The sequence below is a fragment of the Papaver somniferum genome, chromosome 7 (assembly GCF_003573695.1).
Source record: "Papaver somniferum cultivar HN1 chromosome 7, ASM357369v1, whole genome shotgun sequence".
Lineage (NCBI taxonomy): Eukaryota > Viridiplantae > Streptophyta > Magnoliopsida > Ranunculales > Papaveraceae > Papaver > Papaver somniferum.
This window is the reverse complement of record NC_039364.1, coordinates 186974764-186989029: the sequence shown is the minus strand read 5'-3', so window position 1 is coordinate 186989029 and position 14266 is coordinate 186974764. Positions and strand designations below refer to the sequence as shown.

General features: G+C 36.4%; 1 protein-coding gene across 1 annotated transcript; it reads left to right on the top strand.

Annotated features, from left to right (window-relative positions):
* The first annotated feature begins 238 nt into the window (after positions 1-238).
* On the top strand, positions 239-5760 carry LOC113299190 (GDT1-like protein 1, chloroplastic). Its single transcript, XM_026548152.1, has 12 exons — positions 239-478; positions 816-906; positions 1034-1351; positions 2341-2394; positions 2471-2532; positions 3133-3201; positions 3616-3667; positions 3829-3903; positions 4256-4385; positions 4579-4649; positions 4748-4795; positions 5406-5760. Exons 1-12 carry the CDS (start codon positions 327-329, stop codon positions 5475-5477), a joined length of 1194 nt encoding a protein of 397 aa, XP_026403937.1. The 5' UTR covers positions 239-326; the 3' UTR covers positions 5478-5760.
* The last annotated feature ends 8506 nt before the right edge of the window (positions 5761-14266 follow it).

Here is a 14266-nt window from a genome sequence, read left to right as displayed (position 1 = left end):
TTAGGGAGTTATGTAACGAGGATCGTGGTTCTAAACATGAAGGGTAATGGGACCATCAATTAAATAATCAACCAATCAGAAGAATATGTGAAACGCTCGTTAGAGGAGTGTGAACAGATTTGGACGTGTAATTAAGCAGAGAAGATGTGTGAGGTGCAACACCAGAGAAGAACTAGAAATTGAGATCCCTTATCTGATGTCGTCCTGTGAAAAACGTTATCGTTTTTAAAAGGCGGGAGGAGGGAGCACCACGTAAGGTGCAGAAGACGAGGCAAACATATTAGAGAGGAAAAGAAATTTGGTTACTTGCGATTAATTAACTAAAAATGCTGACTTTAACATCTTCTTCTGAAGCTATACTCAACCTTAACTTACAACATTCTTCTCTAAAACCTCTCAAATTCTTCAACCCTCGTCCTACTTCGTTTATTCCTCAGTCGCGGAAGCAGAAATCTAGGCCTATCTGTCGGAGTACAAGGTAACCCCAGCTTATTTTGTTTCTAGAACCGCTTTGTCTGAAATTTCCCTTAAACTCAAATGTACATGCAATTACAGCTTCACACTTTAATTTCTTTTCTCATTTTTGTTGATACATTTTCTGCTTTTTATTTAGCTACCTAGATGCTTATGGATGAAATTAAGGATTTTTATAGTGGCATTGGTTTATGGGATTGAATTTCTTGCAAGGGTTTTTAGCAAAATCCATTCAAAACCCGTGTAAACAGTTCGATCACAACATTGAATTTATTGGAAATATGCAAAATTTTGTGATATATGGTTTTGTTTCAGAATGAGAAAGTAGAAAATGTGTGCAGGAATTCAAGAAAATGGCCTCAAAATCACAACGCAAATGCTGAGCAGTTGGGCCATCTACTAGAAACTTCATCATACGTTGCCGATAATATTGTAACCTTGACAAATCACCCTCTCCTCTTTTTTTTTCCTCTTTATCATGTCAACTTCAAAAATGATATTTACTTGACTCTTGTTTCACGACATCAAGTGTTTACTAAGACATTGCATTTGACTTTAGGGGCTCACATCCATTGATGAGCAGAACCCCAAAGCACTTCCAAGACAAATGCGAGTTCAACAAAACTTCGATGCAATGCGCAAAATTCATGGATCAATTAGCTCAAGTTACAAAGATCGCGTGAGAACATTTCTCAAGATCGAAGATCTTGGAGTTTCAGATGTGTTACCCCATAGTTGGCTTAAGTTTCCAATGCTTTTTGGCTTCCTCACGCTGCAAGGATCTCAGCATGCCATGGCTGCTTCTGAGATTGGTACTGGGTTGCAGTCAATTCCTTACTTAGGCGATCTTGGTGATCTTAGCACAGGTTTTGCTTCAGTTAGGAAAATCTCCCTGTCACTTCTATTGCATTTTGGTTATCGCAAATTTAAATATTTATCGTTGCATCTTTATGACGGGTTCCTTGCTACATTTTTCATATTAGTACGTGTTTATGCATATCATACCTGTGATAAAAGTTTGAATGTCGCTTTGTTTAGTACTATCTCTGGTCAGTTTCATAAACTTATTCTGCTAAAGTTTTGGTAATTATTTTATAGTGTGTTTTTTATGATTCAATTCCTTTGGATTGCTACTCGTGTCCTCTGCGATAGTACTCGTTCATTCATATAGGAGTTAAGACCCTCCAAGGAAATAACTAGGTACTATCTTAATCTTAGAATTGGCTGAACAGTTTACTGAACCATAACGCATGCTCAACTAATCTTAGGATCCCCTGGACCTTAGTACAACAAGTTCTGCCTCTTCTCTATCTATACCCTGCACATACTCACAGGAGGTTTAAGCTGATCCTCAGCATATTCAAAATGGATAAACAGTTTACTGAACCACACAGCTCAGTTTATCCTAATATTTTGTGCTACAAACACGAAGGATGCAAAAAACCAAATGACTGATTTTAGCTTTTAATGCCCAGGACTTGTAAATATGTACTAGAGTTATGCTTTTATTTTTATCCTCTGGCTAAATGATGCAGCTTTTATTGTCTTGCTGAAATGAAACTAAATCCAAAACCTATAAATTATGGGGGGAGAGGAAACTAGTTTAGATAATATTAGGCCTGTTCAGGTATAACTTTACCAAAGAGGAGCTACATAGCTTGAAACTGTTGATCTCTTCTCTTCATAAGGAGGGAGAGTATCCCTTATATATTTTAATGTTGTACTAGTAATCATCTGCTAGTTATTCTTCGGTAAGCTAAGAAGCACATTAGAATAGTTGACTTTAACCAGTTTTTTGTTTTGCCTTGTATTATTTATTTGAAATTTGAATACACACACTAACAGAGAAATGCAATTCTGATGCAGGCATTCTTGCTGATTTTCTTTTCTGAACTAGGGGACAAGACCTTCTTCATTGCGGTAAGGCTGCTCCTGCAGGCAATTAGATTATGACAACATTGATATCTCCCCTAATTTTGGTTTCATTTGGTTTAAGGCACTTTTAGCAGCTAGGAATTCTGCTGCTGTCGTGTTTGCTGGAACTTTTGGCGCGCTTGCGTAAGTTATTTTATGCTTTGCACAATATGCATATTATGGTTCGCAATTTCACAAATGAATCCTCGATAAACTCTATTAGCCAATGCATGTATATTACTATGAGGAAGTGGGCAACCCTGTATCCGCATAATTATCAAAAGTTTAGTTACAAGTTCGAACTTTTAGTAAACTTGTTACTGAACATGGTATTGCAGCCATTAAAAGTGGTGGAGCCATGGAGGCTTTATAAATTATTACAAACACGAAGATGAAAACTTAGAAAACTTCGTTCTAGAATTGGGGCTGAAGAATTGAAAACAAAAAGGCTCAACACCATGATTACAGCAATATAATATAAAACTCTCTCTTTCTCTCTCTGCAAGCTTACTATTTTCTACCAAGTCTGAGGTAGATCTACTAATTGTAGATGACGAGTTATAGAATGAGTTCTTTATCTTTTCGATTATGGTATTATAATCTAATCAACTTTTTGGTTCATAATTGTTGTTGCATGAATTCAAGTGTGCAGCAATAAGTAGTTGTGGATTGGTGTAGTATTTTATTTCTTTCCCCCCATTTGAATATTTGAATACATGACTGCTGTCTCTATCGCTTGAACAGGGCAATGACCGTTATATCTGTCGCTCTTGGCCGGACATTTCATTATGTTGATGATATTCTTCCTTTCAGGTATTTACTTAGGGATTCTTTAGTAACTGAACCTCAATGAACTAGGATTAGTTGGCAGGAAATTTAGAACTATTGAAAGGCGACATAACATTTTTAAATACCTGCAAGTGTAATAAGATATGAAACATGAAAGCTATCATAATTGGGTTGTTCCGTGTTTACGTAGACCTTTTTGAAAACCTGCAGCGATGCAGATCTTAAATACAGAGGACCACTGCTATGTTCATTTAGTATCTGAAATAGAGCTTTCATCTTATGAGATTCTTTGGTTGAAACCCCCAACATGTAGTCAATCTACAATACTTTTTAGTGTTTGTTCTTACCATGTAACCTGGGTGGTACAAAACCTACTTCTTTCTTTCAAGGAAGAGTTTCAGTTTGGACAGTATGCTAAAACCAGTTATGAATGTGCAGATTTGGTGACAGTGATTTGCCTCTTGATGATATCGCAGCAGTGTGCCTTTTGGTAATAGCTTACAGTTTGTTTGCTGCATTTCATGGAACAATTTAATCACGCAGAAGACTGCAGCAAAACATGCCGTTTACATGTGTAGTAACAACGTACATGAACAGTGTCAAAGTAGAAGCACAGTTATTACAATGATTTCATGTTTCATTTAATCACAGGTTTATTTTGGAGTATCCACCTTGGTTGACGCTGCATCAAGTGATGGCCAAAAAACTGAAGAAGAACAAAAAGAGGTGAATAATTTGATTATAAACCTCTGTGACGGTTTTAGCTGTCATTATATATGTCTACTCATCTTTAAGGAAATTTCTTTCACTGATATAGTTCGCGATCTAATATATGATGAATTGTTCTTATATGTCTATTTTTAAAATTTACTTCAATATTTTCCTCAACATGGTATTTGTGTTTTACACATCCTCACCATTATCTTTTTTAACTTTCAAGAATCAAGAACGTACAGAAGATCGATGGTACCTATAAAATAGCATATAACTCGTTTTTTTAGGTTTTTACCTAGGCAAGCATCATTATATCTGATTGTTGATGGTCTTACACCAATATCTGACTGCAATTCTTAATCAGGCAGAGATAGCAGTATCTGATTTTTCAGGAGATGGTGCTGGTATACTTGCTGCAGCTAGCACGATAGTTAGCACTTTCGCTCTGGTTTTTGTTGCTGAATGGGGAGACAAATCTTTCTTCTCCACAATAGGTAAGCCATGAGCCATCCATTTATTGTTACATTTTGTTTTTGCATCACACAAACATTCATTAGAGAAGACATATGGGCAAGAATGGTACCCATCTTTTGAATCAAGTTCGTAGACTTGAGAGTGACTCCAATTATGTGACAATCTGGACCAATCATTTGGAGCTGAAGATGTGTTTCTTTTTCTTTCCTACAGCACTTGCAGCAGCTTCTTCACCTCTTGGAGTAATCGGAGGTGCAACAGCAGGCCATGCCGCCGCTACCTTGGTAACCTCAAAGCGTCCCATTCTCATATCTAGGCATTACTGTCTTCATTTCCACTAGCTTACTAGGGATTAATCATGATATATATTCTTTTGTTGCAGCTTGCTGTTTTGGGTGGATCATTGTTAGGCACATTCTTGTCAGAAAAGGTGAGCTTTAACAATTTGCAAAAAGTATCATTAAATAAAATTTACCCCTTTCCATCCCCAAAACTTTGGAGAACAAAGGGAAAGGAACTATTTAAAATTAAGAGATTCCTTTTTCCTTTAATTTTCTGATAGAAGTCAATCACAACCTGCTTTGACACCTCAAATATAAGTGCTCAATTTTCTTTTTTCTTTTGTTTTTAATTGCTTGACAAGAATTAGTTTGCTGACGAGTTTCTGACTCAAATCATAAAGTAGATATCAACACCCTACGACTTTACTACTCTGCTAGAGAGGCGTCAAGTGTTTAGTTTTCTAAATTTTTAGTTCTGATAGCCAGTTTTACATTCCCAATTTGATAACAAGCTGATCTCCGGTATGCTAATCAACAAATCGACAAAAGAGAGTATGTTAGACTCAAGAGTCATTTGATTATTCGTTTTCTTTTTCGATATTGGGACTATTTCTAGTTTGCCTCATAAAGAACTTCTCATTATCCGGTATATTTGTTTCAGATTGAGATAGTAACTGTACATCAGTAGTGATATTTTATTCTAGAGTGCTTCTTAACCATAAAATGGTGACATTACATCCTGCTTCTTTTCTCCTGCAGATTATTGCTTATGTTGGAGGCAGTCTTTTTCTAGTCTTTGCAGCCGTAACACTGATTGAGATAGTGACATAGATAGTAGAGTTAGAAACTATCTAACGCTAATATCTTTTTGCAATCAGACACAGAATGAATAGATTACTGTAAATATATTTGAGACAATATTTAGGCATTAACATTCGTCTTATTAATTCATGGGTTCTACATTTTCCTACTGTATATCCTGTATGCGAACCAATATGCTATACGGTTGTTCAACATGGATCGCATTGCTGCTCAATTTAGTTTCGAGAGTCCTCACTGTAGACACGTAAAGTTTACAAGCACTGAGAATTAGTCTACATATATTTTTTTAAAATGGCTAACAATATAAGAGACGTTATCAAATAATGAAATTTGCTTGACATCTCTTATAGTTACAGAGGAGTTGTTTGTCATACCATGAAACGCAATCTGCCAAGGATGGAGGGCCAAGGAGACATTTGATTAAAAGAAAACAGGTCGGTTTGTACCTTAATTACTTAAAGTAAGTATGCAATATAAGCCTCTTTATTCCTTCCAAAGATCAAGGGAATCTTGATAAACACCATGTTCCACGGGTTATGTGGGGACCATCCCTTCTCTCTCACACTCGGTACACACCGCGGGATCCATCCTGAGATGAGTGTATCTGTTCTTTTTCCTTTGAGTGTTACTCCTCTGATGGCACAAAAATCTCTTGAACCACCCACTTTATCATTGACTAATTTCCTTGTTTGTTTTTTTTTCTTTGAATGTTACTCTTTCTGATCCTACAAATATCAATCATTTTGTTATTTGCACAATTTTCAAGGAAAACATTAGACATAATTATTTTTTAGTATTACTTGTTATTTATTTTTGTGTTGAAATTTCGAATTGACATATCCCACAAACTAAAATATGGATATTTGTAAATGTAATACCATATGAAATATTTTTGAAAGACTTACGCATAAGTATAAACGTGACTATTTAAATTCTTCATATTTTTTAGAGAAAACTTTAACAACAATAGTTTGTTTTTTTTTTGATACAACAAGCAGGGTTAAGGAGACCCCAATTAAACAAAAAGCACAAAAACAAAAAAAAAAAATTATAAAACCAAAACAAAACTAGTGCCTAACAAACATTCCCCCTTATCTGTAGCCAAAATTCCTCAAAGACAAAATCCTCCTCTCTAATCTTCACAAAAGCTGAACTAGGATGAATCCCCGTTAGGTATTCATCAGCTTCATTGCTTTTCTTATAGCAATAGGTTATCTTCATAGATTTAAATTTCCTTAACAAGGATTGTATCCTTCTCCATATCTGAATGGTATGCCAAGGTGGCTTGGGGCCCTGACTTTTCAATAACAGATAAGTGGACATTGAGTTATTGGACAGATGAATATATTGAGCTTTGATCTCCAGGGGAATCTTCGACCCAATTCCACGCCATGCATTTCATGAGTAATAACATAAATGGGTTGGCAACCACCAGCAACATCAATTAAATGATCACCTAGAAAATCTGTAACAATGGCTCCAAAACCAGTTCTATCTTCACCCACAAAACCATTTGTGTTAATCATAACACCATAGCCAGTTGGGGCTACCCAAGAGTAGAACACTGGTTGATTAACAGTAAACTCACAAGTTATTCTCCATCTTTCTATAAACTGTCTATTAGCAATATTATCCTCAGATGTCAGGGAATGAGCACTCAGCTTCAGCCATACCTCATGCTCTTTAAGAAAGCTGATTGTCTCCAAAGAATTATACTGAGAAGCAACTCTCTTTTGAAATCTTATAAACAAAACTGTTCAACAACATTTTGTTAATCACAACAGGTGTGCAGTCATCCTTGAAATGAACAATGCACCACTGTATCTCCTCCAACCAAGTACTATTCATCTCTTTGGCATAACCCATTTTAAGTAATAAACCCTTCCAAATATGAGAGGCAAAATCACATATTAATGTGCTTCATTTTCTTCACCAGCACCACAAAACAGATAACTAAGGGAAGAGATAACCCTCCAACAAAACAGTTTATCCTTAGTTTTTAATCTACCATGTAGAGAAACCCACATAATGAAAGAGCATCATCTGCAAAACAGAGATGTTTCAGCCTAGTCAATTTGCACCTAGGATGGAAACTAAAATGACCTTCAGTGACTTGTTGTAATATGATGCTGAGAAGTTCCATAACCATCACAAACAGATAAGGGGAAAGAGAACACCTTTGACGAAGACCTCTCCTAGCTCCAAAGTATCCATAAGGAGAACCATTAATAAGGACTGAGAATTTAGGAGAGAAGTTACACAAATTAATCTAGCCAATAAACCTCTTAGGAAAACCCATTTTCTTCAAGGTAGCAAGAATAGCTGCCAACTCACTGTATCATAGGCCTTTCTTAAATCAATATTTAAAGTGCACCTAGCAGCTCCATTGTTTCTATGGTAATTCCTGACTATCTCATGAGCTAACAACATATTATCTTGTGTTGATCTTCCTGCAATAAAAACTGATTGACAGGGATGAAACAAGGTCTTCAAAAATGCTTTATTCTTCGAGAAAGAATTTTAGCTATGCACTAATAAACAACCCCACAACAGTTTATATGTCTATAATCAACAATACCACAAGGGGTTTCCTTTTTTTGCAACTAAAGTCACAAAAGTATTAGTTATCTCCTTTAGAAGCTTAAAGATTTTAAACACATTTTGGATGGTAGCAACAAAATCATCACCTATGATAGCGCATCAGAACTTGAAAAAATGGCTAGAAAATCCATCTGGGCTCGGAGCTTTATCAGAGCCAATAGTGGAAAAAACTGTTATAATTTCATCCTTGGTGACAAGTTCTACAAGAGCATCTTCTTCATCCTCCTCAACAGCATTTTAAAAATTTAGTAGAGTTAATCAAATCAATATTAGTCTCCAACAACCTTTGCTCATCATAAAAATCAGTAAAGAAAGAAATACATTCAGAAGCAATTTCCTTATCATCAACAACAGTAATCCTAAAATTAGAAGAAAGACTAAGAATATTATTTCTCTACCGTATGTGTTTAAGAGAATTATGAAAGAAATGAGAATTTGAATCCCCTAAATCGAACCATTGCACTCTGGAATTTTGCTTCTTCATAGATTCATCATACCTAGCCACTTTAACATAATGATGAATCACAATCTTCTCTTTCCTAGCCAGAACAAAACAAAGAGGAGACAACTGAATTTGGTTTTGAACAAGCACTAACTCCTTTTTGGCTTCCATAAACTGCTCAGAGAGATTCATGAACCTTATTCTCTTCCAATCAATAATAGAAGCCTTAGCTCTTCTCAACTTAGTAATGAAAACAAACATAGGATTTCCCCTGACTTTCCCACTCCATGCAGACCTAATTAAGCAAATAAAATCTGGTTCTTCAGTCATAAAATTAAAGAATCTAAAGGAGGGGGACCATGCTTCAACTTCTCAAATATGTTAGCAACTCCTGGGGAGTGATCAGAGATATCTGGAGGAAGGAAATCAACTTTACAATCAACAAATTGGTCAGTCCACTCCATGTTAACCATTACTCTATCAATTTTAGAACCAATTCTAGTATCAACTTTGCTTATTAAAACATGTATAAAAAATCCAGAGAAAAGCAAATCCGTAAGGTAAGCATCCTGCACACTATTAATAAAATCCTGATAATGGGAACGTCTGACTTCAGCACCTCCAATCTTCTTTTCAGGCTTCATAATAGAATTAAAATCTCCCAAAACTGAAAAGACGAGGCTTCATAATAAAATTAAAATTTCAAGTTTGGTTGTCATATTTTAATATCAAAACTCATCTTGTGTCGCTTGATTAAATACTAGATTCAACTTCGTTTAGGTTAGGCTAGAAAGTCTAGGAATGTTGAGACATACAAGTATTACTCCAAAGACCTAAGAATGTGAAGAGTAACAAACACTAGTACAGAAATGGCCTTTAGCCACGCCAAATATAAATTTGCCTGTCACGCCTTTTTGGTTTTGGAGTGTCTATAGGGTATACTTCTACCCTATAGACACGTAATGTTCAATGGGCGTGTTCATATAAGTGCTTTCAGCCACGCCAGGGCTACTAGTGTGTCAAAATTTTAACCGTTTAGTCACGTTAACTTCAAATTTTTGATTGGACGTGTTTATAGACCAGTATATGGCCACATTAGGTATTGGGCGTGTTTATAGACCAGTTTATGGCCACATTAGGGAGTTGTGGCGTGTCCAAAAGGTTAGTCACGCGCATTTAAGGTGTGGTTTTAAAGTTGGTTCATTAGACACTCTAGTATATGCGTGTCCATAGTGTACGATTGATTGACACGCCAAATTCAAAGTGTGGCCAAAAAGTTCTTCTTTGGACACGCCGGTATATGTGTGTCCATAGTGTACGATTTATAGACACGCCAGTATATCGTGTCCATAGTGTAGGATATATAGACACGCCAAGTTGAAAGTGTGGCCAAATTTTTTTTCTTTGGACACGCTAGTATATGTGTGTCCATAGTGTGCGTTCTAAAGACACATCAGTTTTATAGCGTGGCTAAAATGTTCGTTTTGAAAAAATTAATAAAAATCTTTCACCCATATTCGAACGCATGACCTCGAAGATTTAGATAACGTACCAATCCACCAAGCTGGCCATCTTTAGATGTTTATGATTAGTGTTTTGAAAATACTAGATTGGTTGAACTACTCAACATTTAAATAAACACGCCAAGTTGAAAGTGTGGCCAAAAAGTTCTTCCTTGGACACGCTAGTATATGTTTGTCCATAGTGTGCGTTCTATAAACACGCCGGTTTTATAGCGTGGCTAAAAAGTTCGTTTTGAAAAAATTAATAAAAATCTTTCACCCATATTCGAACGCATGATCTCGAAGGATTTAGATAACGTACCAATCCACCAAGCTGCCCATCTTTACATGTTTTTGATTAACGTTTTGAAAATACTAGATTGGTTGAACTACTCAACATTTAAATAAACACGCCAAGTTGAAAGTGTGGCCAAAAAGTACACCCAAAACCCTCAATACTAATTCCCTAGATTTCTCTGGAATAGATTCTGACTTGCATGTTCTGCAAGTTATTGGGTTCTCCAAAACTATTTCTGCAAATCTTCTAAACACCGATAATCAAAATTTCTTTGGTAATCCGTTGCATTGGAATGCTATAAATAACTTGGGAGTCTGCAATTCGGTTTCTAAAAGATCCTACTCCTGGACTATGTGTGTTATCAAAATTTCCTCTCAGCTACCACACTGCATTTCTGGTAAGATTTTTCATTGCTCTCTCAAGCATTCTTGTACTAATATGTTATTCTATCTCTATAACTTCAAAGTTGCCTATGCTACCAGTTGGAGTAGTTCATATGAATGCCCAGATAAAACTATTAACCCCATAAAACAATTTCAAACCTTCATGATAACGAGAAAATTTCCAAAGGTGTCTAGTTTTCTTTAGTTATTCCAAAAATGTTATAAATTACAAAAAATGTTTGAATATGTACCCATTGCTTGATATTATGTACACAATATCAAGAATCCACACCTATAATGTGTACACATTATACCTTTTTCGGAATTTTTAAAAAACTAGACATTTTTAGTAAATAATTTTCTGTAGAAAACATTTTTGGGCATAACCCCCTTTCAAATACCCCCTGCTATTTACTATAGTCACCATATCAAGCTCAAAACCAAAATTAAACATAACGGCCACTCAACCAAGCATAATACAATAACCCAGAACCACATGTACATTTAATTGAACATCATTGTCTTTAAAACCAACACTATCAAATCCAAAATCAGCACCACTAGCATTAACTGTTTATCCATGAGAAACATATGCAATATTCATCCAAAAAACATTTACAGGAATACTTACTTTACCATCTGGAAGGGGATGGTTGAATACTGGTCAAGCTCCTGGTGCAACCCCATAGGTCCGCTCACCACTTCCAACAACCTTCTTGTTAGATCCACTCCTTTCTGGTGCATCCCTCCTCCTTGGCACATAATAGTTTCCCCTAGGAGGAGGCATAGGCACTACTACATCCTCAGGAATCTCATTAGAATCAGTTCTCTCCCATGGTCCGAAGATTGCAATATTATAAGCATCCTCTGCCAACTGTCGCATCACTGGTGCCAGCATGAAGATGTTGGGGAATACTACCACATCATTGGGGAGACCATGAGTGTCATTCTCCCGAATCTTAGCTTTACATGCAACTGGAAATGGTGCAGAATAGAACCCCTGTCTATCACCACCACAAACCACCTGCTTCTCCCCTACAAGCACCACACCTTCATTAATCATAAACCGACCTTTGTCAGGATGAACGGCATACACCACCCACCCTTCATCAGCCCCTTGGAGTTGAGGAAGTTGAGGATCCAACGCATAAACACTGGCACTATCATGCATAACAACCCTATCCTCTTTGACTTCTACAACACCTCCAGTACCAACTTGCATGTTTGGCTTTGGTTCCTCACTGATGCTACTGCTTATCTGTACTACCTGTCAAATTGGAGAAATGAAGGAATCCCAATCAATAAAACCATCACAGTTACTAATAAAGACAATTACAACTATGAAATTCACTTTCAACACCTTGAACCCAACAATTCTTCCATGATTATCAAAAATCAATACCTGGTTTTCTTGCATATTCATCTTAGCCTTCTTTTCCTCTGGTCTACCCATGGATTCCTGATTTGTAGACATGGCTGGGCGATCATTCAGATTTAGATATGCATTATAACCTCGCTTAGACATAGCTTCAACAATTGGAACACTGAAGTGATTTTGCGGAGATGGAATGTGGAAGTTACAGAGTTACAGAATTGGAAATTAAAACTGATTTCTTCCAAACAGGCCTTATGGACGAGAAGACCAACAATTAACACATCTCACCCATTCTTTTTCAATCCTCGATATTAATTAGTTGAGATATCATGGAGGCACATGCCTACTAAGTGCATGCAAAGACCTATTGAACGCCACCCCAACTTATTGGCCGTTAAGAGGCGGCAGCAAACACTTGGAAGCTATTTGGCAAGCGGACTCTCTAAGCGGGCTACCCGTGACCCAAAGTCGAAACCCAGTACCGAAACGCAGATGACCTCAACTATTTTCGTCAGAGACGGGCTTGAAGTGGCAAGTCGAAGCCCAATTACCTTAAAACTTCTAGAAGAAGACGTTGTCATCCTTCTGAAGAAGCCCATCCTTCTGAAAAAATTAATAAACAGCTTTCGAACGCAATTGTAGGATCAGAATCTCGCAACTGTAATATCTCAGAGAAATTATCAACAACACAACATAACATCGTCGCAGAACAATTTCAGAAATGATATAATAAACGACATCAGCTAAAATCATGAGAAAGATGTGATGATCCTGCGAAAATTAGAGAGTTTGCGACATTTACATTTGTAAGGTTGCGAGAATGTCGCAAGCCATATCCGAAAATAAAGGACAAATTAGCTATCATCCACTATGTATTTCCTTATAAATAGTCGTTCAACTGAGAAGAAGGGGGAGATCTTTTTTGAGTAAGAAACAAGTAAATAGGAGAGAGAAATTCTAGAGCAGAGATTATTCTTGATTCCTTTATCTTTTCTTGTAACAATATTCAAAGATTCATTAATAAAATTAAGATTGGAAACCTAAAAATGAGTTGAGTATTAATGAAATCATATGAAGGGTGTAGTGTAGGATTTCTTGCAACTACATAATGGCGCTAGAAAAAGGGAGGTATTGAAGATTATTCTAGAAAAAATTGAAGATTAATATTGAGATTTGTGAAGATTTAGAGTGATTGATTAAGAATTTTACATAATTTCTTGCAATTTGTTAACATTGAAGAAATGGCTAGAAGAAGAAATACATCCGAACAACCGACTATTGTTAGAAGAAGCAAGAGAATTGCTGGGAGAGAAAGAAGTGAAATGGGAGAATCTACTAGAATGAGAAGTAATAGAGAAAATCAAATTCAACCACCAATTCAACAAACACTAGTACAAGGGAGGAATACAGATTATGATAGGGTGAGTATACACACATGGCAATCAAATTCGGCAGAAGAAGTAGAGGAAGAGCAACAAACTACAAACCATAGACAGGTAGAGAGAAATCAAGAAGCAGATGAAGGAATAATTCATGGAGATGAGGAAATTGGAGCGTTAGAAACGTTGATACGAAGAATACACGAAGAAAGAAGAGATGAGGCAGAAGAACGTGCAAATCTAACAAGGCAAAATCACGTATTGAGGATGGAAAATATAAGACTACAAAGTAGAAGATCGAGAAGTATTATAAAATCATATTCAAGATCGACTAGAAAAGAAAAAATGAGGCGAAACTCACCCACAATTAATACTGGAAACAATATTCAAGAAGAAATATCAAATCCTAATGAAGAATATTGCGAAAATAGAGAAAGAGCTGATGATCGTTACGTTCCACAAAATGAAACTTTTGATGATGGGAAAAATGGTAGAAATCAAGAGAACGGACAACGTCAGGGACGAAATGACCAAGATGGCGAAGGAAATCGAGAGGGGAAGAAGAATTTTACATGAAAGAGAAACTCAAAGAAATCAACAGACGATTGAAGAAGAAATTGAAAGACATTGAAAAACACGTTTAATTTGCGAACGTGAAAGATTGAGAGCGGAAATGGAAGAACAAGAGCTTCAGGAGACAATTCGCCAGAACAATCACGACAATCGAGAAAGAAGGCGTACACAAAACCGGAATAACGGTAATATCAATGAAGAGTACGATAGAATAAGAGGATGGCTGAAAGAGCGAATGGAATTAA